This window comes from Platichthys flesus, chromosome 6 (assembly GCF_949316205.1).
Source record: "Platichthys flesus chromosome 6, fPlaFle2.1, whole genome shotgun sequence".
NCBI classification, from domain to species: domain Eukaryota; kingdom Metazoa; phylum Chordata; class Actinopteri; order Pleuronectiformes; family Pleuronectidae; genus Platichthys; species Platichthys flesus.
In genome coordinates this window covers 13,786,682-13,811,347 of record NC_084950.1, presented here as the reverse complement: position 1 = coordinate 13,811,347, position 24,666 = coordinate 13,786,682, and the positions used below count along the sequence as shown (strand labels likewise).

At 40.9% G+C, this 24,666-nt stretch overlaps 5 protein-coding genes across 6 annotated transcripts; 3 read left to right on the top strand and 2 right to left on the bottom strand.

The window, feature by feature from the left end:
- Nucleotides 1–90: 90 nt before the first annotated feature.
- On the top strand, nt 91–3,540 carry lrrc61 (leucine rich repeat containing 61). The gene is made up of 9 exons (XM_062389244.1): nt 91–266; nt 1,153–1,248; nt 1,337–1,483; nt 1,593–1,653; nt 1,818–1,903; nt 1,988–2,053; nt 2,152–2,220; nt 2,679–2,804; nt 2,921–3,540. Exons 1-9 carry the CDS (start codon nt 131–133, stop codon nt 3,025–3,027), a joined length of 894 nt encoding a protein of 297 aa, XP_062245228.1. The 5' UTR covers nt 91–130; the 3' UTR covers nt 3,028–3,540.
- A 2,929-nt stretch (nt 3,541–6,469) lies between these two features.
- idh3a (isocitrate dehydrogenase (NAD(+)) 3 catalytic subunit alpha) lies at nt 6,470–10,668 on the top strand. 2 transcript variants are annotated; one of them, XM_062390677.1, is made up of 12 exons: nt 6,470–6,606; nt 6,925–6,990; nt 7,681–7,743; nt 7,881–7,964; nt 8,058–8,172; nt 8,558–8,745; nt 8,990–9,123; nt 9,213–9,315; nt 9,418–9,482; nt 9,700–9,784; nt 9,909–10,061; nt 10,148–10,668. In XM_062390677.1, the coding sequence occupies exons 1-12, from the start codon at nt 6,577–6,579 to the stop codon at nt 10,229–10,231; spliced, it is 1,170 nt and encodes a 389-aa protein (XP_062246661.1). In that variant the 5' UTR covers nt 6,470–6,576; the 3' UTR covers nt 10,232–10,668. The 2 variants fall into 2 exon arrangements, with proteins under 2 accessions (XP_062246661.1, XP_062246662.1); XM_062390678.1 differs by lacking the exon at nt 6,925–6,990 and having other exon boundaries at nt 6,499–6,606.
- Nucleotides 10,669–11,766: 1,098 nt separating this feature from the next.
- On the top strand, nt 11,767–15,740 carry dnaja (DnaJ heat shock protein family (Hsp40) member A). Its single transcript, XM_062390321.1, has 8 exons — nt 11,767–11,927; nt 12,191–12,332; nt 13,783–13,957; nt 14,075–14,179; nt 14,267–14,494; nt 14,596–14,826; nt 14,915–15,015; nt 15,129–15,740. Exons 2-8 carry the CDS (start codon nt 12,201–12,203, stop codon nt 15,342–15,344), a joined length of 1,188 nt encoding a protein of 395 aa, XP_062246305.1. The 5' UTR covers nt 11,767–11,927; nt 12,191–12,200; the 3' UTR covers nt 15,345–15,740.
- A 1,104-nt stretch (nt 15,741–16,844) lies between these two features.
- LOC133955497 (tetratricopeptide repeat protein 21B-like) lies at nt 16,845–21,024 on the bottom strand. Its single transcript, XM_062390360.1, has one exon. It carries the CDS (start codon nt 21,022–21,024, stop codon nt 17,056–17,058), a length of 3,969 nt encoding a protein of 1,322 aa, XP_062246344.1. The 3' UTR covers nt 16,845–17,055.
- An 868-nt stretch (nt 21,025–21,892) lies between these two features.
- Nucleotides 21,893–24,566, bottom strand: rps27l (ribosomal protein S27 like). Its single transcript, XM_062389508.1, has 4 exons — nt 24,408–24,566; nt 23,708–23,816; nt 22,261–22,371; nt 21,893–22,123 (listed from the first exon to the last, which is right to left on the bottom strand). The coding sequence occupies exons 1-4, from the start codon at nt 24,411–24,413 to the stop codon at nt 22,095–22,097; spliced, it is 255 nt and encodes an 84-aa protein (XP_062245492.1). The 5' UTR covers nt 24,414–24,566; the 3' UTR covers nt 21,893–22,094.
- Nucleotides 24,567–24,666: the final 100 nt, after the last annotated feature.

The window sequence follows — 24,666 nt, the reverse complement described above, 5'->3', positions numbered from 1 at the left end:
TCATCCTGGGCTGAAGCGCCGCAGACACCGAGGTCCGTCTCACTCAGCATCCACCTGCCTGTGACTGGCTGTGGTACAGTAACAGTGAGTGTGTGTGTGTGTGTGTTAGTGGACACCCCGGGACAGATGCATGTTTCACCCTCGCACCAACACAACCACAGCCTCGTCTTGTCCCCGCGCTGCTTCACACCCTCGCTCACCGCCACCACGGGCACATTCACAGGCAAACTTCCCCGCGATGGAGTCGAGGCGAGATAAAGACCAGGGTGAGTTGTGACGGATGGAGCTTGTTGCTACGTCGCTATGCTAGGCGCTAGCGGCGTACGCTGAAGCTTATGCTAGGGTGAAGCTAACATGGTGACGTTTGTTCCACGACATGTTTTTTTTTGTTGCGCGTGACGCCCTCCAGAGAGAGACACAAATATTATTGAACAGAACAGCCCCACGTTTCATCAGCTGAGTCATCCTCATGAGAGCGCGCAGCGTCATGGCGCTCGGCAGCGGACACACAGGCAGCTAACAACACGAGCCGGTGGCCACTTGTACCGTGTCTGCAGCCGTCAACACGATGTACTTGTTGTTTCCTCCACGTTGCGGTTATGCAACAGTCACCGGTGCACCTGCCGTTGCGTTATTTACACGCAAAGTGAACGAAATGGAGTGTACATCTGTTAATATGACAGAATGAATAGGAACTGTGGAGCTCCAGCGTCGTTACGTGTGATTAACCAGATGCGTGTGCTGCTGCTGTCTGCAGGATGGTTTGTCTCAACAGGCTCAGGCAGCAGCATTCATGTGCACTCAAGAGTTATGGACTGACTCCGCCTGAGGAAAGATAACCCAAATATAACTCCCATGCAACTGTTGAGACCGTACATCACCCAATCCTCCCACACAACAGCACATCAGCCTTGTTTGTTTGTGACCCCCCTGGAACTGCCCATTTGCACTGTGCTGCCACATATGAAATCCACAGATTTGCTTGGATTGGTATTTGCCATTTGGAGAAGATTTGCACGAGTTATTTTCATGCTCCACGTAAACGGAAGAGACACGGCGCCTCCAGCACTGTGCTTCTCCAGCGCTGACTCACAAATAGGATTTCTTGCATAAGTAAGAATAGAAAAGTGAATGCTCTTGGCTGTTCCGCAGATGCAGACTGTGAGAAGATAACTGCTGTACTGCTCAAGGGACGTACAGGAGAATTTGATCTGGAGTCCATACTCTTTCTCAAATTGAGAGGTCTCGGTAAGGTGAAATTCATATTTCAGTATTTCTGGTCTTTTCAAATTGCATCAGTGTATTCGTATACTTATTTTTTTTGTTTGTCTTACAGGAATTCATGATCTTGGATGCATTGGGGAGTGTGTCAATTTGGAGAAGCTGGACCTCTCTGGAAATAATATCACAAATTTGGGTTGTTTATCATCGCTGCGGCTTCTTTCTGTGCTCAATCTGTCTGCGAACAGGATTTCCAATTTAGGTAAGATTTCAGGAGCAAAAGTTTTATTGATCTCGACTGATCAAATAACATTCTTTCATTAATATAATTGTATTTATTTATTTTTATGTTATTACTTTTGTACTTCCAGAGCCCCTGCGCAATTGTGACAGTCTACAGCACTTAAACGTGGCTGGGAATATCATATCCAGGTACTGCTGTGACGAATAATTCACCTAAATGATTGAGTTAACATGGCACTCATTACAATTTGTATTATATACTGTAGAAACAATTGACTGTTTGGCATGAAATATGAAGTATTATATGTTATGGCCCTGTAAAATTATCTTATGTGTGTTTTGTTTTTCACCAGCATTGAGAGCTTTCACTGCCTTCAGTCTTTGAGAAAGCTAGAAAATATACGCTTTAAAGACAACACTTACAATTACACTAATCCAGGTATGTTATTCAGTGATTATATTTAGTATCTATTTAATGGAGGGATATCTTGATTAGTGAACTCACAATGACTCTCCTTGTCAGTGTGCAGAAACGCATCATATAGAACCATAGTTCTGGAGATGTTCTCCAACATTAAGGTGCTGGATGGTAAGATGTGTTTTTTTTATTCTTATGCCTTTCACTAAAATACTCTTATACTTGTGCATGTTTTACAAGGTCTGTGGATTTGTTTGTTTAAACTGTAGGTGAAAGAGTGGTCGGACGGGGCAGTGACTTGTACCAGTTATGCAAAGACATTGATGACACCATCAAAGGTATATTTTCTAACTAGTATGTATTATGTAAGTGTATTATGTTTGTACTGTAAATTCAGGAATTACTCAGAAGAGGGATTTTAACTCCTCAATCTTCAATAGCCCATTAACACTAAAGAAAACAGTATTTTAGATATTCAATTTACAAATGTATTGAAAAGGAATAACAAAAATATTTTCATGGGGTCCTCCCATTTGTCTTGATCATTTTTTAGATGTTTAAACCAGATTGAACACCTATGGAAACACTTGAATGTCACATTGAACCTTATCCCAATGCAGCGAGAGTGCCAGAGGATTTGTAGAGCAGAGTGGCAGAACAGCTTTATATGTATATGTATATTACAGCATATGTATTTACATTACAGCATTTACCAGCCTGTGATGTTTTCCTGGTAGAGTAAGATGTTAGTTCAGATTGAACTAATGTGTTTTTCTCTCCATCTATGAATCTTTAGCTGGTTTATATAAGAATGGACAACTTGTCGAACGTCCTGATTGCAAGCCATGGGTGGAGGATAGTTACTGGGAGATAAAGCGATCAAACAACGCCATTATAGAAGAAGCCTACAAACAGTTTAATGGTAAGAGGTTCTCTGGGTGACTGCTTTACATGTGATCTAATCAGCTGTCAACTCAACCTATCTGTGTTTGCTGTATTGTAGTCCATCGAATCATTGTCCTTCGTTTTACTCTACAGATGTTCTTCATGAATGCAGACTCCTCAACAACAGAGCCACACATGTCATTTCTCAAACTGAGAGATCAATGAGCTTGAAGAAGCAGCCAAAGCAGTACGCCATCTAAGTTATGTTAACTTCAACAACCTTCCGTTGTATGAGTTCCTATGTCTAATGTACTGTAGGCTTTTTAAATTACTGCGCTATATCCAAATGCTTGATAAGTATGTTTGCCAGATTCACGTTCTCTGTGTTGCAGTGCAAGCATTTGTTGAAACTTTATCGCATCCTATGCAGTGGGTAGTATACAATACATGCAAGTGTTTTAAAAGCCTTTATCCATTCTGACACCCCTTAGTTTGGTTCAAAGATGTCTTTACTTGCATTTGCATTTTGTAGCCTGAATTTATGCTGAGAGCTAATGCTGCTCAAGAATTAAGAGCTCTTTTCCATTTGACATGGCTGGATAAGTTTGGGAGTTAATGTGTCCCATGCTGTATGCTTTTGTTGTATGTTAAACTTTTGCAAAAACTGAATGAATGATTGTTCCAGCTGTTTCTACTTGTTTTATACCATAGAATGTATTATGTGTTTGACCAACTTGTAGAAAATACAGTGCTTATAAAGGTGTTAAAGTCTGCTTCAATATTTTTTTTACAAACTTTACTTTAATACTGATACACACACACTGTGTACACATTCAGAACCAAAGAAAGTGTAACATTAATGATGTGTCTTAAGTAAAGAAAGGCGCAACACACTGAAGGCAGCCATACATGATGGAATTTGTAGACTCAGTAACAGTCTACTGGCGCCACCTGTCGGTGGTAATGTATGCTGCAAAATTGTATGAGGCACTCATGTATTTGAGTGCCACAGCTGCAAAGGACAAAATTGTTTTGAATAAGTGCCATTACCATAGATAAGTTAAATGACCCATAGACACATTAAACAGGATCAGTGGTGGCAGTGTCCAATCACCAGAGACCTGTGAACCCCAAGCTGTAAGTGTGTGCATGCTGTAGAGTGTTTTGCAAGTTCACACCTCATGAACTAGTTCAAAGTTTAGTTTATACAAGTTAACGTGAATAGTTCACGTTTACCATTTAAATTCTGAACTAGTTCATTTTCAGTAAATTTCATAGTTTTAAGGTGGAAAGTGAGAATGAAAGACTTAACTTGTTAAGTAAAACCTTATCCATCACTACCCCTTGCCTTTACTGTCGGAATCTTTATCAGACAGTGTGTAAAAATCTCTCTCTGCTTTCTCTTGCCCTCTGTATATGAGACCGAGAGCTGTTGTGTTGCAGGTATGGCCTGCCCCTTTAAGGAAAGTTTGTAGTGTGTGACTAGGGTATTGTGGGAAAAGACGCCAAAAGTGTGTATAAGACGGACCACCGAGAGGTGATGCGAGTGTTGCTCCTGCTGTATATCTAAGAAATAAAGTGGTCGCATTCCAAGTAAAGAAACAGCTCCTCCTCCTTATTCACGGAGCGGTCCGGACGGCTGGTTACCGGCCAGACAGCGAGCCAAGATCACCAGTGAAAGGGGCAGCTCCTGGTACAGGCGACATAGGAGACTGATTTATCACGACGTGACACATGCAATGTGAAACAATACATTAACGTCACACCATCATCCTCTAACCCCGGGAACGCACCGGAGGTAGAAGCGCTGCCAAAAGCGGTCCGCCTCCTTTCTTCGCACATCTGCAGCGAAGAGCCGGGAAGCGCCATGGCCACCCACAAACACACAAGCACATCTCCTGTGGGGGGGTGGCGGCTACAGGCTGGCGTAGGTCAGTCACCTGTGAAGACCAGCATCATTAACCCCTGAACCAGCGCGGAGAAATGACAATGATGATGAAAAATTACATATAAAAAAATTAAATATAAAATTAAATATAGACAAATTAATTTAAATTACATCAAAAAATTTTTTTAAAACTGAGCGCGCACATCCTGCGCAGAGGCCTACTGCGCACATCCTGCACAGAAGCCCATTGCACAGGAATTGCGCGCGCAGTTTTTTTTTGTTTTTTTTTTATTTAATTTTTTCCTTTATTTATATTTAATTAATTTAAATTTACATAGTGTAAGATATTAAGCAATTACTAGCAAAAATCCTGCCAATGTAAAGAGTTCAGTATCTTGCCGTATGGAAGATGGGAGAGTGTGGCCTAGGGGATAGAGCGGGTGCTCTGCAACAAGAAGGTTGCCGGTTCGAATCCCACTCTATCCCATCTGCATGCCTAAGTGTCCTTGGCAAGATACTGAACCCCTAGATGGCCCCTCATAAAATGATGAGTGTTCTAAAAATGTAAGTCGCTTTGGATAAAAGCGTCAGCTAAATGACATGACAAGATGGGAGGGAGTGGGATTTGAAACTGGGTCCTTGTCGAAGGGCGGACGCTCTACCTACAGGGCCACACCCATCACTATGATGTACCGGCCCACGCCCATCATCGCATCAGCCCGACAATGGTTGAAACAGCGGCACAAGCGTAATTTTCTCCAAGAGCTATAAATATCTATTCGCACTGACTGCTTTTATACTGCTACTCGCAATCGGTCTTCACACTCATGGTGACTATTTTTCGATTTTTTTTTAAGTGTCTTTTAATATGTGTTTTACAGACTTCGGAAGTCCAAAGTAAGAAAAGATCTCCACCTTATTAATAAACACCTCTAAATTGGTTCTTACACAGCCGAAGTGTAGAGAATTTGGATTTGCATACATACACGCAACGCGGCACCCAGTTATACGCATGCGCACCGCCGTGTATTGAGTGGGCCGGTCTGACAGAAACTCCCGGGCCACTTTTTTCCCCCAGTCCGCCCCTGGCCACACCGTCTGATGATCGCAAGGAGGAACTAAGCATTGTAAGAAGATGGACAAATTATCGTGTGCGTACGTGTCATTTTATGCTGCTTTTAATAAACACTTCAGAGAAAATACTTTCTACTTTACTACATATATTTGACAGCCTCATTTAAAAGTTACTTTATATTTTTGGCTTTTAGATACTGGATGATTTAACATAAACACATAAAGAAGTTTCCTGTCGTCTATACGCGAGGATGCTACAATATGAACGTGTTCACCGTTCAAATTAATTATTTCTCATTGAGTTGCATACAGTTCATCGTTCTCATAAAAGTGAACGTGTTCAACACTGGCTGTAGTTATGGATGACATACTGGTTGTTGTAGTGTGTGCTGGACTGAGGTGAGGTGTAGGTGAAGATATCATTTTTTTACAAAAACATAATGAATCCGGCCCTTAAAAAAGTCCCCTGATACATCCAAGAGTATCAATCAAGCAGAGGAGCTCAATTTCATGTGGATTCCTGCACATTTAAAAATACTCAAGGTAACAACCTGCTCATAATAAAACGATTATGAGATAAAACAGTATAAATCCTACCTTATTTCAGCTGCAGGTAGTCAGAAGGATAAAGAAAACAGGAAAGTATACAAATATAATAAAATGAAATGAAAATACAGAGAACGTGTGCATGATATACGAGTAGCGGCTAACGGACTAACACCAGCAGGTGGCAGTGATGGGACATTGAAGCTGGAGACCGTGAAAGCCCAAAGAAGAAGAAGCGGCTTCTCTCCTGCTGCTGCAGTACCCTGTGTGCAGTACAGGATCGACCTTGGTCTGAAAGCTGATGATGGCAGGGAAAGCGTGGAGGTCAGGGGTACGTACCGTCAATCTGTCAGTCTCTCAAGTGTGTTGTACCAAACCTCTGCGACTGTGTCACAGCAACGGTCAGTTGACTTCAGCCTGTTTGACCGACGCTCCTTCCCTCACAGACTGACGTCTGCTCCCCAGCTAGCTAGCCATGCTACTTGCTTTGAGTTACTATAGCAACCTGATTCCTGACCGCCAGCCTGCTACTACGATAAGATTTCTATAATGTGATAATGCATGTGGTGACAGTGTATTGTTGACTGCTCAAGTGTAACATGTTACTGCGAATCAACGCTAAGGCAACACGTCTTCATATCATCTGCAGATTCTTAATCTACTAAGAAAGTGGGGTTTATCGGTCAATGACAAGGATAAAATCAAGGCACAGGAAGTAAGTTAAACATGTAAAGTTGACTGTCCCCGCTGGGTTAGCACGGTAGCTAGCTAGCAACGACCCTCAGTAGAAATGCTGCTCAGATCTGAAGTTGACATGTTATTGAAACTCGGCACGGCTAAGACACGCCCTTCCCTGTAAACTGACAGCTCCTTTACAAAATGAAACCTATCTTCACTGTTGTTCAACTACAATATCAACATTACATTTTCTATCTCATCTAACCTTAACCTTTAATAAAGGTATTTGTGTGGGTCCTTTATCCATTGTCCTTCATTAAGATGAAAACATTTTATTTATGGAGGCCTAGCAGCTCCTGCTGTAATGAGTATCTTCTCCCAGAGAATCTATCAATCTATCAATCTATCAATCTATCAATCTATCAATCTATCAATCTATCAATCTATCTATCTATCTATCTATCTGTCTGTCTATCAATCTCTATGTCTCTCTGTCTCTCTATCACTATCTGTCTGCAGGCTGTAAAACACAAGAATGCATAATTCTTGTGTCACCCTTTTCCTAGTATGCTCGCTGCCTCCAGTAAGTTCACTGTGCCCATACTTTCCAGTTCTTAGGGTTTTCCTCAGTCAGAAATACACAGCATAGCACCCGTGACATATTCCTGCAATAGAAGTCAGAAAGTCAAATGGAAAAGTATTTGATTTTTATATTTCTGATTGTCAGGTGTCGAAGGTGTTTGGAGCTTTGATGAGAGAGACTCCACAATCCAGGACATTCAACCGTGGGGTATTCATCTTTTACTTTAGAGATTAAATACATTATAAATGGAAGACTTTTTGCATATAGCTTATTAAATTGTAACTCTGAAGGGTGTTGTTGTTCTATTATCACTAAGTGTTATTTGTCTTTGTTCTGCCTCACAGATGCAAACCGTCACTTTAATCCCTGGTGATGGAATTGGTCCAGAGATCTCCAATGCTGTCATTAAAATATTTGAATCAGCCCAGGTAAATACTTATATTTTAAGTCTGTATTTTTTCATACATTTTTTAAATGGCTCTATTCAACTAATCTCCTGCTGCTGTCCACTTTTAAATTAGGCACCCATTCAATGGGAGGAGAGGAATGTTACTGCCATTCAAGGACCTGGTGGCAAGTGGATGATTCCTCCTGATTGCAAAGAATCAATGGACAGGACCAAAATTGGCTTGAAAGGTACATTTTTACAAATATTTATTAAATGTAGGATAATTAGCCAATAAGTTATGCTAATAGTGCTGATGAAATTGGTACAATGTTTTTCTAGTGAGTGTTAACTGATTCTTCTATACCTGTAACATTTCCCCCATTACTTTCCACAGCAGATGTTAGGGATTTATATCATTTAGAGAGATGCATTACATTTGCCAATGACACTACAAGATCAGTTATTTTATCCTTTGTGTCAGAGAAAGCGGTTTAAAGTAAATAACTTATACATTGCTGTATATTGCTGTTAAAAATAATCATGGTACATCAATATAAGATCTTATCCATTGGATAGGTGTTTGTGTTGAAAGGTTAAAAACTAAATATTATTGATTTATTTAACAATAAACAGGTCCTCTGAAGACACCAATAGCTGCTGGTCATCCCTCTATGAACCTGCTGCTTAGGAAAACCTTTGACCTCTATGCCAATGTGCGTCCCTGTGTGTCCATTGAGGGATATAAAACCCCTTACACTGATGTGAACCTGGTCACCATCAGGGAGAACACAGAGGGAGAATACAGTGGGATCGAACATGTGGTAAAAATCTTCAAACATTAATTGTCAAGTATTGAAAATCAAATTTTTTCTGTAAACGTTTTTTCTGTTTTGACCTTTTCATTTTACATAGACATGCATAACATCTAAATGTAGGCAGTTTTATTAGGCTCAAACCCCCTTATATTCTAATGTATTTTGTTATCTAATTTCTCCGATAGTCACTGTTATTAGTCTATATTATAGAAGTGGGGTATTTTGTAACTATTGATAATATTCATTTCAGATTGTCGATGGAGTTGTACAGAGTATTAAGCTCATTACCGAGCAAGCCAGCCTACGCATTGCAGAATATGCTTTTGAATATGCCAGAAACAATCAGAGGGCCAGCGTTACTGCTGTTCATAAGGCCAATATTATGTAAGTTGTTTTTATTACAAATTAGTTTTATAACTTAATTTTAAAGCTGTTTCCGGAAATTAAAAGGTTGTCCTCTCTTTTTTCTATAGGCGCATGTCAGATGGGCTTTTCCTGCGAAAATGCAGAGAGGCCGCTGAAAAGCACAAAGATGTGAAGTTCACTGAGATGTACTTGGATACTGTGTGTCTTAATGTAAGTCCCAGTAACTTTTACAAGAAATTAGTTTTTGATTGGATACAAAGCAATATTTTGCCGTAAATATTGTAAATTTAACATCCAATTATGTTTTTACAGATGGTGCAGGACCCCACTCAGTTTGATGTGTTAGTGATGCCAAATTTGTATGGAGACATCTTGAGGTAAAACAGATTGTGTATGCATTTAAACACAACTGTCCATTGTGTCTTTTTGTTTTACTCTACATGTAGAAATGTGTTAAAACCAGGAGAGAAGTGCTGACTAGGTTGAATCCACCAAACAATATATTAGCAGAAACTAGTAATGTGTAGCAATGACAACAACGTTACTGTAGGACCAAGAACTCTAAAGGTAAACCACATGTGTTTAATATTTCAGTGATCTTTGTGCTGGACTTATTGGAGGTCTCGGAGTGACTCCTAGTGGAAACATTGGAGCCAATGGTGTTGCCATATTTGAGTCGGTATGTTGTTTTTCTATCCAGAAAATCACGGTGTGGGAGGAGTTATTGAAGACACATGAACCTTTTGTCTACATGTTTTTGTATCCTCATCATGATGATTGATTTTGATTAATTCCCCCCTCAGGTTCATGGAACTGCACCAGATATAGCAGGACTAGACATGGCCAACCCCACTGCCTTGCTGCTCAGTGCGGTCATGATGCTGCGGCACATGGGTCTGCACGGCTACGCCAAAAAGATTGAAGCTGCCTGCTTTGACACCATTCGAGACAAAAAGGTAAACTTCTTATCAAGACATTAAAGACGCACATGTTCATAAATTCCCTTTCTGACTTATTATGCTATTTGTCACCCATCTTCAAGGTTCTCACAAAAGACCTGGGAGGAAACTCAAAGTGCTCAGAATTCACAGATGTTATTTGTCAGCGAGTGCGTGATATGGACTAATAGAATCCTCATGTGGCTGTGAGTCGATTGTTAGTGTTGAAGTCTATAAACTTAATCATGGCATGTTGTATCTGCACAATTTTAACCGAAATATGTATTTAAAAAGATTTTGAGAACCCAGAAGTTTTATTTTTCCCGCACTTTCCAAGCAATGTCTTAAAACGTTGGATCAACATTCAACGCTGTATATGTTATATGCGTAAACTCTTAAAAGAGATTTATCTGTGGTGGACATGTCTCTTTATTGGCTTTATTTAGCCTCCTGTGTGATGTATTGTACAATTTTATTTCATAATGGAAGGCACAATTTCAGCTTTTATGATTTTAACATTATCAGGCTCCTTCACATGAAACTTGAAAATGTTTTGCACTCATCTTGCTGTTCAGGTCATTTTGTGTTCTGCTGCAATATAAAGAAAATGAGTATAACATCACAATGTCAGACTCTTTATTCAATGATATGCTAATGACTATACTTGGCTTTATTAGCGCCCTCCACTAACAGCAACAATCCCTATGATAACTTGTTTTTGGGGTTATTGTTTTTCATTTGTTCACATGGGTATAAACCATGTACGGAATATGCAGCACAAAATATGTAAATTTGTAAGATCCGTTCAAGGAAGTATTTGGTCAAATTTTTGACTGAAAAATAAATTGTATGTGAATCAGGACAGATTTAAATTGAAAGATAAACTAAATGTATTGCCATGCTGACTAAGAGATCAAGTAATGTGATATGCATGAGTCTATTTGATGCTGAGGTCTAGACACTGCCGGTGGTTGATGGAATCTAGAGAATGTTGCGGATGTGAATGAGATGAGATTAGTGAACTCAGTTGAGCTTGACCAGACTGCACATGAAGACATGAGGCTCACAGTAAGTCAATGAAATTTCAGCTGTCAGCCACAAAGAAAACAGATTTAAGGTTTGACAGTAACAACATGATTTGCTGATTTAGATCACGGTAAACTGTTTGATTTCTATAAACATCCAACGGAAAAGAGAAAATAACAAAAAATACAGAATTTGTACATAAAATAAACATTTCACTGAGGAATATTGTTCGTATCAAAATGTAATCGAGTAAAGTGCAGTGGCACAGGATTATTGCACCAGGATGTTGGTTGATTGCACAAAGCAGGTGGGGTACAAAAATGAATATGAGTATGCAATGATATGTGAATATATAAAAATGAGGAATAAAATAATGTAATATGAGGTTCATTTTTAACATTTTCCTATTACTACTTAATTTTGTATATTGTAACTTGTAAAGCACCTCGTGTTATATACATATAAAGGTGATTCATAAATACAGTTTTTGTTTTTATTATTATTGTCATTGATTATCATAAATGATTAATGTTGTTGTAATTGTTGTGATGTTAATATTGATGAACTTGTTTAATTACTTTTAAATGAGCTGCCTGTGTCCCACTAAATGCTTTATAAGCCTCGGACCCTGGTACCATGGCTCCAGTGTAATTTAACCCGGGGGAAAGGGGCAGGGTGCCGGCCTCCTCTGACCACGCCTCCTTCGTGTCCCTGCGGCCTCAGCACGACGAAACATCCGGCGTCTCTTCTGGAGCTCTTCAGAAAGTTCTACACTGTGGAGCGGTTATAAGAGCCGGCCATCTTCCCCCAGCAGCCTCACTGTTCGCCGAGGGAAACACGGGAGTGTAACACCATAAGGTAAATATGTGACAGCGTGTGTACATGTGTACGAATCCCTATGCTGCGCAGCTGTTTAACGTTGACGTTTAAACGTAGGAGAACAACAGCGGAAGTAATGAACGGACCGTGAACGCCACATGTCCTGCAGCTGTTACCGTGTTTTTTATATTTAGCGTCACCTTTGTCGTTAGGTAACCTTCTTCAACGGTCGTTTCACATTTACTGAAGAGCCATATTGATTTTTTTTTTTTTGTTCCTTTTTCTTCTGGTGTTTGTTGAAGAGGAGCTACCATGGTTCACGAAACCGGCTTCTACGACCTCCTGAATGTCGGCCCCAAAGCCACGCAGGATGAGATCAAGAAATCCTACAGGAAGCTGGCCCTGAAGTATCACCCCGACAAGAACCCCAGTGAAGGGGAGCGGGTGAGTGACGCGCACACGCGGAGCCGTTGGAAATGTCTGCTAATTTTAAACACCTGACAGAAGGAAGTTTCTGGAAAGACCGAGCCACCTCCCCGGTATGTGGCGCTGTGGCAGAGCCAGGGATCGATGTGATGACACATCCTCGTCCGGACTCATGAGACCAATCAATCAGTCCAATTTCTTTGTGTAGCCCATATTCACAAATCACAGTTTGCCTCATAGGCCTTAAATGGATAGTTCACCTAAAAATCCACTCACCACTTTGCCGGTTGAGGGGGTGGGTGAAGTGTTTGAGTCAACACAACACTTTGGGAGTTTCAGGGTTAAACAGTCCTGCAACCGAATCCAATACAAATGAATTGACTTGGGGATCACTTATTCAACGTATAAAAAAAAATCATTAAATGCCTCCATACTGTTGCCGCGGTGTAGTCCATGTTTTTGTAAGCCCAGACATTCATATTTGACTCGAACAAGGTTATTTGCACCAAGTATTTAGCTTAAATGTCCCCTGCTCCTCTGGAGCTGCGTCCGCATGTGGATAACAGTGGAGATTTACTTTAATTATATTGGATTTGGCTACAACGCTGTTTACCAGAAGTGTTTTGTGGACTCTAACTTTTCTTAAACCACCCCTCCATAGATATAGTGGTGAGTAGATAACGAGTGAATTATCCCTTTTAACATCGTGTGAGGTCCTCTGTCCTTAACCCTCAACAAGAGCCACGAAAAACTACACCAAAATCTATTGACAGGATAAAAAAACATAAAAACCTCAGACAATGTGGTTTAAAGTAATTTTTCCTTGAGAAAACGTCTGAAAGAGATTAAGGGAGCAGCAATGACCGATGAAATGATGGTCATTGCTGTTCCTATGAGTTATTGTCAGTAATGGTATTCGAGTCCGTTAATTGTCCACTTTTTTTTTTTAAGGGCATCTAGTATTCTTCCTCAGTAAGACAAGTATCGAGATTTATCATTATCTTACTGTCTTGAAAGGTATTGATATTGAAGAATCTCCGTAACATGATATTATAGAAAAATGTCCTCATATTGTTAAAAAGGGAGATTCTTTTTCTTGGCAACTTGTTTTCATTAACAGTGAGTTTCATTAGGTGATTGTTGGGATGCTTTTACAGTGCAAGGCCAGTAGAGGGCTCCAGCACTATTTGCAAAGAGGGGATTAGATTGAGTCGTGTGGAGAGTGTATATGAACACAGCAAGGAGAGGCTGTACTCTTATGTTGGTGATGTTGTATGGCGGTTCTTACTGCAGCCCTCCACCAAATTTCCATGTGTACATCTAATTAAACTAAAAGATTATATTTCAGGAATCATGAAACCATAATCAGTCATTACCACTTATACCGAAGTAGGTCAATTATTTATGAAATGAATGAAGTCCTGTTTTAAAAAATGAGGTAATGTTTTTTAAATGTTTTAATCCACAGTTCAAGCTTATATCTCAAGCATATGAGGTGCTGTCCGATCCAAAGAAGAGACAATTGTATGACCAAGGTGGAGAACAAGCGATCAAAGAGGGAGGCGTGGGCGGAGGAACATCGCCGATGGACATTTTCAACATGTTCTTTGGAGGTGGGGGGCGGATGCAGAGGGAGAGAAAAGGTAAGATTTGTATTGGCTTAATAAGTCAACCTGCAGACTGTTTAAGTTTATATATTCGAAATGCATAACATTTAACTTTTACCTTCATACACATATATTTTTTATATTTTCCTACAGGGAAGAATGTTGTTCACCAGCTTACTGTTACTCTAGAGGAAATGTACAATGGCGCCACCAGGAAGCTTGGACTCCAGAAGAATGTGATTTGTGAAAAATGTGAAGGTACGTATTGGTTTGTCGTTAATCGTTAACTACTGAACAAGTTTGTTCAGAAGTACCAAACTGTTTCTCTTATTCTCTTTATGGCAGGTTATGGTGGTAAGAAAGATGCCCTGGAGAAGTGCTTGACTTGCAAAGGAAGAGGAGTTCAAATTAAGGTGCAGCAGATTGGGCCCGGCATGCTCCAGCAGATCCAATGCATGTGTTCAGACTGCCATGGACAGGGGGACAGGTTTAACGCCAAAGACCGCTGCAAGACCTGCAATGGACAAAAAGTAGAACGCAAAAAGAAGATTCTTGAAGTTCACATTGACAAAGGTGAATTTTCCTTCCATCTCAGATATTCTTATTTCTTTAAGAATTGTCGTTAGTATTAAATGTGTAAAGCAAACTAACCAGAAGATAAATGTGTTTGGAAGGTATGACAGACGGTCAGAGATTGACATTCCAGGATGAAGGCGACCAGGAACCGGGACTGGAGCCCGGAGATGTGATCATTGTGCTTGATCAGAAGGACCACTCTGTTTTCCAGAGACGAGAGGATGATTTGATAATGAAGATGAACATCAAACTTGTTGAGGCCCTGTGTGGTTTCAAGAAAACCATTCAAACCTTAGATGATAGAACGCTAGTCATCAGCACACAGCCAGGTAACTGATCAGCTGCTCTCCAGCCTCTCTAACCCTTAAATGGAGTTTTTCAAATTCAGAGTTAATTTAAATGTCTTTTTATCAACAGGTGATGTCATCAAGCACAATGACATCAAATGTATTCCAAATGAGGGCATGCCAATTTACAAGGATCCCTTTGTAAAGGGAAAGCTTATTATTCAGTTCCAGGTAAGTCACTGAACTGTTAACCAGTGTTACACCAGACTCTGGATTCAAATCTTTCTTAGGTTATATTGTCGGACCAAACATTCAGATCAGGTAATTGTAATTTAACCCCTCAGGTGGATTTCCCAGAAAAAGACTGGCTTCCAGAGCACCTCATGTTCCAGCTGGAAAGACTGCTTCCTCCCAGGGAGGACGTGATGGTTACTGATGATGCGGATGAGGCGGATCTCTGTGAGGTGGATGAGCAGACACAACAGAGAAACTATGGCAGGGAGGCTTATCAGGAAGATGAGGAGGGTCCCAGAGGCGGAATGCAATGTCAGACTCAGTGATTATACACGATGATATCACAGGTTGTAGAGCATGTGGGGTTTTGTTGTGAAATGTTTTTGTTTCTTTAAAGTTATGATTTTTAAGTAATGCACAGCAGATTGTTCACATTACCTTTAAAACAGTAAACAACCCATTTGTGTGCTTCTTTCCTGAAACACGAACATGCAACTGGGGTGCTTGTATTTCCCATTTTAATTGTGCCCCCAAAGTTATCAAGTGTATGTTGTTGTTATCTCATTCTCTTTTGTTGATGTATGCTTCTGAAGAAAACCAGTGCACAAAAGATTGATTTTCACTCAAAAGCTGAAAGGACTACTTGTATGCTTTCTGTGAAGGTAATTTCAGCCATGACAAACATTTTATTATTTCTCAATAAAAGTCCCAGAATGCCAAAATCTTGGGTTTTGGATTAATTGTGATCTTGCATGTCATATTTAACATTTTTAAAACTTTAAGATCCATTTATTCATCCCATACACATGCAAAGGCACACTCTTGCAGGTAGGGAAATTTAATCTCTGCCTTTTACCCATCTGGTGCAGGGCACACAGAGCAGTGAGCGACCATGTACGGCGCTCGGGGAGCAGATGTTGGGGGAGTAAGGTGCCTTGCTCGGGGGCACTAGACAGGGTAGGGAGACTCTTGGATTTTTGGACAGATCAATCCAGGTTCGTCTTTTGTTGTCTCTCCGTGGAGTCGAACCAGAGACGAACCAGAGACCTTCTCTGCCCATAGTCCAAGTTTCTGCCACTAGACCACCGCCTCTCCCAACTTTGCTTGCAGGTTAAAACATATGTACAGAAACAGACAACTGTGGGGAAAATAGGGAGTTTATCTTGAGCATTGCAGAATTACTGACATGATTAATGTCCCTCTTGGCATTTAAAATGTGGTGAGTAATTCCCTGTGCCTTTAAAAGCCTCACAAATTTCTTCCAAGGTGTCTATAAAATGAGAGGGGGAAGGGGTGATAGAATAAATTCTTACATTGTAAATATAATTCTAGGATTAGAGTAATTGATTAAAATCAAGTTAGAACAGTAGAAGGGTTTTGCCTCTTTAACTTCCCTTTTGGTAGGTTATCATTTCAGCTTTCCTTTCTCCTAAAATCTCTCTTTCCAGTATCCACGACTGTCGGCCAGGTGTTATTAAAAAGAGGACCCATATCCTCTGTGTTAAAAGCAGTTAAAGAAGCAGAAGTAAAAAGCTTGGAAAACACACTACATTTCTACTTTGTTTACAATATCACGGCACTGGGGAGAGATTAAAAGTAGCTGAAAAGTTCATCTTTCATCTGAATGATAAATCCTTATTAATGTTTCAGCATTATTTTTTTGAAAAACATCTCACACATTATCATGTCCTGATTTACCTAAGACATACAATCTGTAAAGCCATAATGATTTGAACATATTTTATTGAAAGCGAGAATTGCAAGAAACTGGAACTGTTGGGATTTATTAAACAACATACAAACATTAAAACCCAATAATCCAATTACTTTTTTTTTTTATTTGACCTGGAACAGTCTCTATGTACAAACATTTATATCACCTCTACGAAAGTATAATAAATATATATATCAAGTTTCAGGTTAAAAGAAGATATTTAGGGTATTTTTACTGCTGTCAAATGTCACATCGGGACAAATGTGACCCAAACAGTATGTAAGGGTTAAACTGATGATGATGACTGAGAAACACACACAGGCCTAACTCTTGAATCTCAGAGAAGTATCAGCTTTGTCCAGGATGTCCTCTCTAATTTTTGTATAATTTGGATGAGCGGCCAGAACCTTATGACACACATGTATGGCATCGTCATGCCTCTTTGCCTTTAGGTAGTTGAAAGCAAGCTTGTATCCAATAGATGGGCTAGTCTGAATCCCATATTTCCAAGCCAGTTCATAGTTTTGTGCTGCATCATTGAATTTTCCATCTTTTTCCTTCATATAGCCCAGATATTCATAAGCTTTACAGCATGACTTGTTATGCTTGAGGCATCTCTTCAGCAAGTCCCTAGCCAAGTCATACCTCCCTGAATGGATGTAGATGTCTGCCAGGAGCAACCAGCTCTTTTCAAACTCATCGGCATCTACCAGGGTCCACTTCATCTGAGCTAATGGTTTGAGCTGGTTCCTGGCCCGCAGATGATCTTTGAGCATCATATGAGCAGTCGCTACGGCCAACAGTGCTGGGACGTTGTCTTTCTCCTTTTTTGCAATCTCCATGAAATCTTTGAGGGCTATTTCCATGTTGGCCTTCTTTTTGGTTGCCAGAAGGCAGTAGTTCTCCAGGATGCGGAGCTGTAGGTGTCCGCACGTTGTCTGAGGCTTTAACTTCTTCAGCAGTTTCCTAGCTGTACATATAGCAAGGTATTGTACTTCCTGCTTCTTTGTGGAGTTCTTCATTTCACTATCTAGATTCCCAAACATCTGTTCTCCCATGGGGTCATAGTCAGGGTTAAGGTACATTTCCGTCATGTTGTACATAGCATGTTGACCCCAATCGTTGTCTGTCTGAGCTTTATTAAAATGGTGTAGGGCATCATTAATTTCTCCTGTATACCAAAGATAAAGTCCTTTGCAGTAGTTCAACCCAGGGTCAAACTCAGTCGTGGAAGAATTTTTTTCTGCCATATCAAGCAAGCTGGGCACTTCTTCCAACTTCCCAGCCCTCCTCAACAAGTCGATAAGACATGACAGACTTTGGTAGTTGTCTGGTTTCCCCTTTACAAGCTTTCGACAGTGGAAAACAGCCTGTTCATAGTCCTGCTTCCTTAACATGGTGTCAGCCATCATCATAGTTGCGTCCACATTAAACTGGTCATTCTTCAGAATGAGGCAGCATTGCGCCTGGCACGCATCAACTTCATCCAGAGTGAGGTGCAACCGAGCCAACTCCAGCATCACCTTGCAATCAGTCTCACAATACACAAGACCTTCTTTGTAGAATTTGACTGCTGTTTTATAAAGCCCCAGTCGTTTGTAGTGTTGAGCAATCTCAGCGCAGATCTCTGCAGCAAGCTGCTTCTGCATGGGGACAGTGTCAGGCTTCTCTGACTGCACCCTATTAAGTACCTTTTCCTGCATATCCCGGGCTCTTTTTAGGCAAAGTAAAGCTTCCTCATTTTTGCCAACCTTGTTCTGGACTTTTGCAAATAGGAGAAGATATTGGCAATACTCTGAGAGTTCCTTAACTTCATTCATTGGCTGATGGTCCAGCGCTTCACGCAATACCCTCTCACAGTGCTTGTACTTTTTCACCCTTAACAGCAGCACAGCCAGGTCATAGCGTAGGAAGCTTTGTTGCTTAGTTTTCAACACAACTTCATAGTAATGTATTGCCTTGTCATAGTTATCAGTCTCACCCAGTGCTTTTCCAATTTTGCCAACTAAAGCACCATATTCTGGGTTTTTCTTCAGAACAAGGTCATACATTTTTATGGCTTTCTCTTGTTCTTGAATCATCATATAGGCATCACCTAGCAAGATAAATGTGTGACAGCTGGGCATATTCCTCGCCATTTCTTTATAACAGCTTGTATACAATTTTGGATCATTTCTGTGGTTCAGATATATATCTGCCATTTTCTCCTTTGCTTGGATGTAGTAGGGCTGCTTGGGACAAATACTTTTAAGCATACTAAGCGCCATCTCAGAGTCACCACGGCAAAGGGCCATGTTTGCTTCTGCAATAGTGACACGTGGCTTCTCAGGGGTCCCAGAGAACTCAATGAGGGCTTCTTGTATCACCTTTGCTGCTTCATGCATCATTCCCTTGAGCCTCAGGGCCTCAGCCAACTCCAAGAAGACGGAGACACAGTCAGAAATGCTCAGCTCAATCTTATTACTCTTGGACTTGAACAAGGATCCAGCTGTTTGAACACCTGGGAGACTCATGGCCATCTGCAATGTTTGAATAGCCTCTGTCAGTTTGCCCATTTTCTTCTGACACTGAGCCTTAATCAGGTGGCACAAGAGATGTTCTTGAATCTCAAATTTATGGTTGAGGCAGGGTTCAAGAGACTGGGAACACAATGTGAAGTTACCCTGCAACAGATGGATCTGTGCCATTAGTAGATGAGCTTCTGCATGAGAGGGGCACTTTTCCAAGCAACGATGGAGAATCCTCTGAGCAGCGTCAGTGTCGCCAGCGAGATATCTGACTTTGGCTAACAGGAAGACCCCTTGGTGGAGACCTGGCACAATCTTGACAACAGTATCCAACAATTTGTAACATTGCCGGAGTTGAGGAGCGAGAGTTTGGCCCTGGGCCGGAGGCTTAGCAGGACAAAGTGCAAGATACACTTTGACTATCTCCAAAAGGAAGTCTGGGTTGAGCTTCTCCAAGTACTCTACTCCCAGAGGCACACCTCGCAGTTTGGAGAGGTGTTTGTCCACTGCCTCGTCCAGCAGATTGGTAATCTCTTCCTGGGGTCTGCACTTTTTCACTGCCAGTAAAGCCCGTAGGTACAGCAGCTCTCCTGATTTTTCAATAGATTGTTGATTCTCTGCGAGAAATGCCAATTGTTGTTTTGCAGCCTCAAGGTGGCCCTCGATCAGCTGGCAATGAATTATGCCAGTCAGAGCAGAAACACTGGTCTTATCCAAAGCCATGGCAATATTGTACCACTTCATAGCCTCCTTTATACTTCCCTGAAGGACCATCTGGTAGCCCAACTCTGTGGCTAAATATGAGTCCCTGGAATCCACAGAGAAGGCTCTTTCCACCATCCTGAACGTTTGCTCAATCACTTTCTCATTTCGTCCACAAACACGAGTGAAGGCCAGAGACATTCTGTAGATTAGCTCAGGGTTGTGGGGTTCCAGATAATCCAAGTTTTTGATTAGGGTTGAAAGATGTTTCACTGACTTAGTTATATCTCCATCTTTACATAAAGAATGCAGAGCTAACATCAGTATTGCCTCTAAGTTATTTCTATCCTTCTCTAAAAGCCTGCGCGCTACCTTTATGGATTGATCCCAGTCTTGAAGGCTGAGCACCAGTTTCATCTTCTTGATGAGCGCAGGCACAAACCCAGGGGAACTCTTAATGACACAGTTGACCATTTCTAATGCTCCAGAGTAGTTCTGAAGATATTCATGGTATTGTGCCTTCCCCATCAGGGCAAAAACATCTGCTTTCTCTTTCAATGCCTCATCAAAGTATTTTCCAGCTTTCCTGGCATAGTCATCTTTACCAGATGTCACATCTATCCAGGCTTTAAGGATGATCCCCTCTCTAGAGCCATTGGAGAGTTTGATCATTTTCTCTACGTACTCTTTTGCCTTATCATTTCGCCCATATAGCCAAAGAAACAGTCCAGCATAATAAAGACTCTTGGGGGACGCACTTTTACGATCATGCTTGATCTTTGCATTAAGTGCTCGAACGACCTCCCTGTCTGGGTTTGTCTTTTTTCTCTCAGCATAGGCAAGAGCTATAACTGTGCAGAGAGATACATCTTGACTATCTCTTAATGAGTCCAACTCCACAGAAGCTTCTTGAGTTTGGTCTTGCATAATGGAACCATATGCTTGGAAAAAACTGTAGATGGGGTCATTGCCAAACTTCCTCTGAGCACCTTCTGCTGCATTTACAGCGTGATTGAAATACTTTCCATAGAAATAGAGCTCAATCAAAGCCAACATTGTCTCTTCAGCCTCTGACTTGGCCATCTTCGAACAACTAGTTGTCTGGTAAAATGCAGTCAGCTTTTCCTTGTTCGGTTTATTGGAAAAGGCAACCAACGTCAAGCACCTGCTTTTTCTTCAAAAGCTTCTGATGTCTATGATCTTCATAGGTTAAAGTCACCATGCTAGCCATTGAAACTTGCTTGGAACTAGAACATTGGAAATTTGAAGACTATTAAAGGTCTTTCTCAAATTTTCTTGAAAACCTTAGTTCTCTTGTAATCCCCTTAACTTCACACTTGTGGCTCATTTTGTAGATCAATACATAAAAGCCCACTGTGGTACTTAAGCAATAAGACTGTTTGTTTTCTCACAGTGAGACAATATTTTGTCACTTGACAAAATACTGTCTGAGTTGCATTGTGACAATATTTTGTCACTTGACAAAATATTGTCTGCTGTGCATCTGCTGTGCATCCAGTAATTCAACACAACATCTCAAGTCTTCATCAGGAACACATATTTCCCTCTTTGGGGGGCGGCTGTGGCTCATGGGTTAGAGCAGTCGTCAGAACGTTAGTGTTTCGATCCAGTCTTCCCTTGTCTACATGCTGAGGTGTCCTTAGGCAAGATGGAGAGGTGTGGCCCATCTTTGTATCCAGTCTTATATACAACACCCCAAGTTATTCACAGAGTTTAAAACAGTTAGTAAAGCCATTTTTGTCTTACGTTCCTGAAACATTAACATACAGGTAGAGTTCCTTTTATGTTCACATATTTAAGATACTTGTCTTCGTTGGTTTTATGCTTCTGAAGAAGACCAACTAAAAATGTATTTTCCCCCTGACGCTGACAACTTGTATGCTTCCTCTAAGGGTAATCATTTATTCCTCAATAAAAGTCCCTGAAGGCCTTAGGTTTTTATAACAGTTTTATTTATTGAGATATCTCATTTCGTATTTAAAAAAACTGCTAGCAAGTTTAGAAACTCTTCTTAAAAGTTGAACATTTGTACAGTGACAGTATCATTATTGAATGAACTACATTGTAATCAATGGAAAATGTTATCAACGCCATGGCTGAATTACAGACATGATTGAGGAGGCAATCCCTTTTTAATGTTGCTTCCTCCTGAAAGAGCAACCTGTAAAACAAAAATGAACAGGAGTTAGTAAGCCTTCTAGTTTACAACACAGGGGATATGTCAGCAAACTGGCTGTTGATTGAGACTTTTAACAAAGTAAAAAGCTCTATCTGTATATTGGAATTAGGATGTTTTACCTTCTGTCAGTCTGGCCTTTCCTCCTTTTGGCTGGCACAACACAGTTGAGCATCCCACACAGAGAACCACCGTCTGTGCATGGCTGAACACAGTGGTGATCTTGTAGCAGCCTGCAAAAAAGATTGTGTTAAAACTGCAAACAATAGATTAAACATAAGTGCTAGGTAATAGCCCCCCTCTTAAGGGTCGCAAGATATATGTGAGGGCTCCAAAGATTATAAATACTACAAACATTTTAGGTTTCTTTTTCATGAAACATAATTTAGCTCTTTGTGTCTTGAAATAATACACATGTACCATCTGAGAAGTTTAAAGTTGATAAAAGTAAATATGATGAAAAAAGTTCATATCACATCATTGTGTTGTCTTAAATGAAACTCATCACATCTTTTAAAACTAAAATTCAGCTGCTTGAAGTGTAGAGCTGTCAGACTCTTATCTATGATATAAGTGCTTACATGCGTAGGATACAAGCTATTATTGGAGCAATCTGCAGAACTCCCGTGTCCAGAGGGATGCGCTTGTCTTCCTGTTTCCACAGCATGTGCAAGCCCAGTGTATGTGAGGGGTCATGGTATGTGAGGGGTCAATGGATATTGTTTGTTTGAAAAAAACAATATTCTAATTAAAAACATAGTAGTATGGATGTAGCCTGAATGTTATCTACAGAAGGGTTAAAACTGTGCATAACAATGACATGTAAATGAGTCACTGTGCGATTTAACAAAACCACAATATCTGACCTACAATTAGACTAGTCTTGTGAGTAATGTACTGTATAGATGCTTTTCAGACATGGCCTCCGGAGGATGTCCGGAGAATTGGGTTCAGACTTTCTCCACAGTTTGCCTTTCCCACAGGAGATTCTCCGCTCAGACAAATTCACGATAACACAGAAATCTCTGGAGTGTTCAGGTGACGGGTGGTTCAGCAGGAAAGTCGCAGGATGTCATGTTTAAATTCTGCTGCGGTGATCATGTGTTTTTGTTTAAACCAGCATCGGCTCTTCTGACCAAACTCTCTTAACATCTTCGTCTTCTACTTGTATCCCTCCGCTTTTTCATCCTTAAATAATTTGTAATATTCCTCACTTGAGGAGGATCTCCTTCTGTGCATTCACATCAGCTCCCCCTGACTTTCTGCAGGCTTTCTAAAAGGGAGCCACATGTAAAAAGTCTGAAGGCTCTCAGTCGGACATTTTCATTCACACACTCGCACGCGCACACGCACACACACACACACACACACACACACACACACACACACACACACACACACACACACACACACACACACACACACACACACACACACACACACACACACACACACACACACACACACACACACACACACACACACACACAACGCCTCAATAGAATGTCAGGAGAAACTTTGGAGTTCAGATTATGTGTTACGACCTGAATCTAGTCTGTCATTACTCACCTGGACACTTCACATCCATGAAGTAGGAGTTCGGACTTTGAACAAGTCTTTTCTTCTTGTGTTGTCTTCTCTCATAGTCGAGTGCAGGATGGAGGAGGTCTTTGGCCAACTGAAGTCAACGACAAATACAAATCAGGGGACACTTGACAGTTTTCAGGACATTTCCGTAAAAGCACAACAGTGTTGTTTAGTGGATTTGTAATGTACCAAGTAATTTTGCCCTGTCTCACGTTATACACGGTTTATAAAGATGACAACTTCTTCCTCTCGAGATAATGTCATTGTTTTTGTTTTTAAGGCTTTAAACGACATGAAAATAGCTGATATTAACTAACGTTGAAGCAATGATGACAAGACACACATAGCACCCACTGTACTTTCTCCCTTTCCCAAGACAAATATTAATGTTTGTAAATCATCTGGTGAAAACACAGGAGGGTCTTGTCTAAAACGGGTGCGGACTGCTTCTTGGCCGCCTGTGTCGCACACGCCTTTGGTACCGCTGTGTTTCAGCAAATAGACGCCTCCCGTGTCTCACGCAGCTACGTTAGCTAACTTCACGTAGCCCCATGTGCTGCGGCTGCTACGCGTCAACAACACAACCCCGAGGCTTCGCTCGACAGTTAACAACACAGACAGCCGACAACACTGCGCAGGGACACACACAACACGCGGAGCAGGGAACTTAAAAAAAACTTACAGGCATTTTGTCCGTGTTAGCTTTAGCTTTCCTGCATGTACGTGGGGCTGCTGGGCAGAGGCAGGAGGAGGAGGAGGAAGAGGAGGAGGAGGGGGGGAGGTGTATTTTCGTTCTGTCCACAGCGTATCTTCAAAACATGTTTACTGTTCTATCAGACATCATGGCAAAAGACTGGCACCTTCCCAGCCATGTGTGTTTCTGTCATATCTTTTTAACTGTCACAGACATTTTGTGTGACAAGTGTGTAAAACGTTTTAAC

Coding starts and splice junctions, on each gene's coding strand:
- lrrc61 (XM_062389244.1), top strand. CDS start 131: ATGTTTCACCCTCGCACCAACACAACCACAGCCTCGTCTTGTCCCCGC. Junction 1,249..1,336: donor TCTCAAATTGAGAGGTCTCG/GTAAGGTGAAAT, acceptor TTTGTCTTACAG/GAATTCATGATCTTGGATGC. Junction 1,654..1,817: donor GCTGGGAATATCATATCCAG/GTACTGCTGTGA, acceptor GTTTTTCACCAG/CATTGAGAGCTTTCACTGCC.
- idh3a (XM_062390677.1), top strand. CDS start 6,577: ATGATGGCAGGGAAAGCGTGGAGGTCAGGG. Junction 6,607..6,924: donor GGAAAGCGTGGAGGTCAGGG/GTACGTACCGTC, acceptor TATCATCTGCAG/ATTCTTAATCTACTAAGAAA. Junction 7,965..8,057: donor AAATATTTGAATCAGCCCAG/GTAAATACTTAT, acceptor CTTTTAAATTAG/GCACCCATTCAATGGGAGGA.
- dnaja (XM_062390321.1), top strand. CDS start 12,201: ATGGTTCACGAAACCGGCTTCTACGACCTCCTGAATGTCGGCCCCAAA. Junction 13,958..14,074: donor GATGCAGAGGGAGAGAAAAG/GTAAGATTTGTA, acceptor ATTTTCCTACAG/GGAAGAATGTTGTTCACCAG. Junction 15,016..15,128: donor AGCTTATTATTCAGTTCCAG/GTAAGTCACTGA, acceptor TTAACCCCTCAG/GTGGATTTCCCAGAAAAAGA.
- LOC133955497 (XM_062390360.1), bottom strand. CDS start 21,024: ATGGCCAAGTCAGAGGCTGAAGAGACAATGTTGGCTTTGATTGAGCTC.
- rps27l (XM_062389508.1), bottom strand. Junction 22,372..23,707: donor CATGGATGTGAAGTGTCCAG/GTGAGTAATGAC, acceptor TCTTTTTTGCAG/GCTGCTACAAGATCACCACT. Junction 22,124..22,260: donor AAAGGCCAGACTGACAGAAG/GTAAAACATCCT, acceptor TTTGTTTTACAG/GTTGCTCTTTCAGGAGGAAG.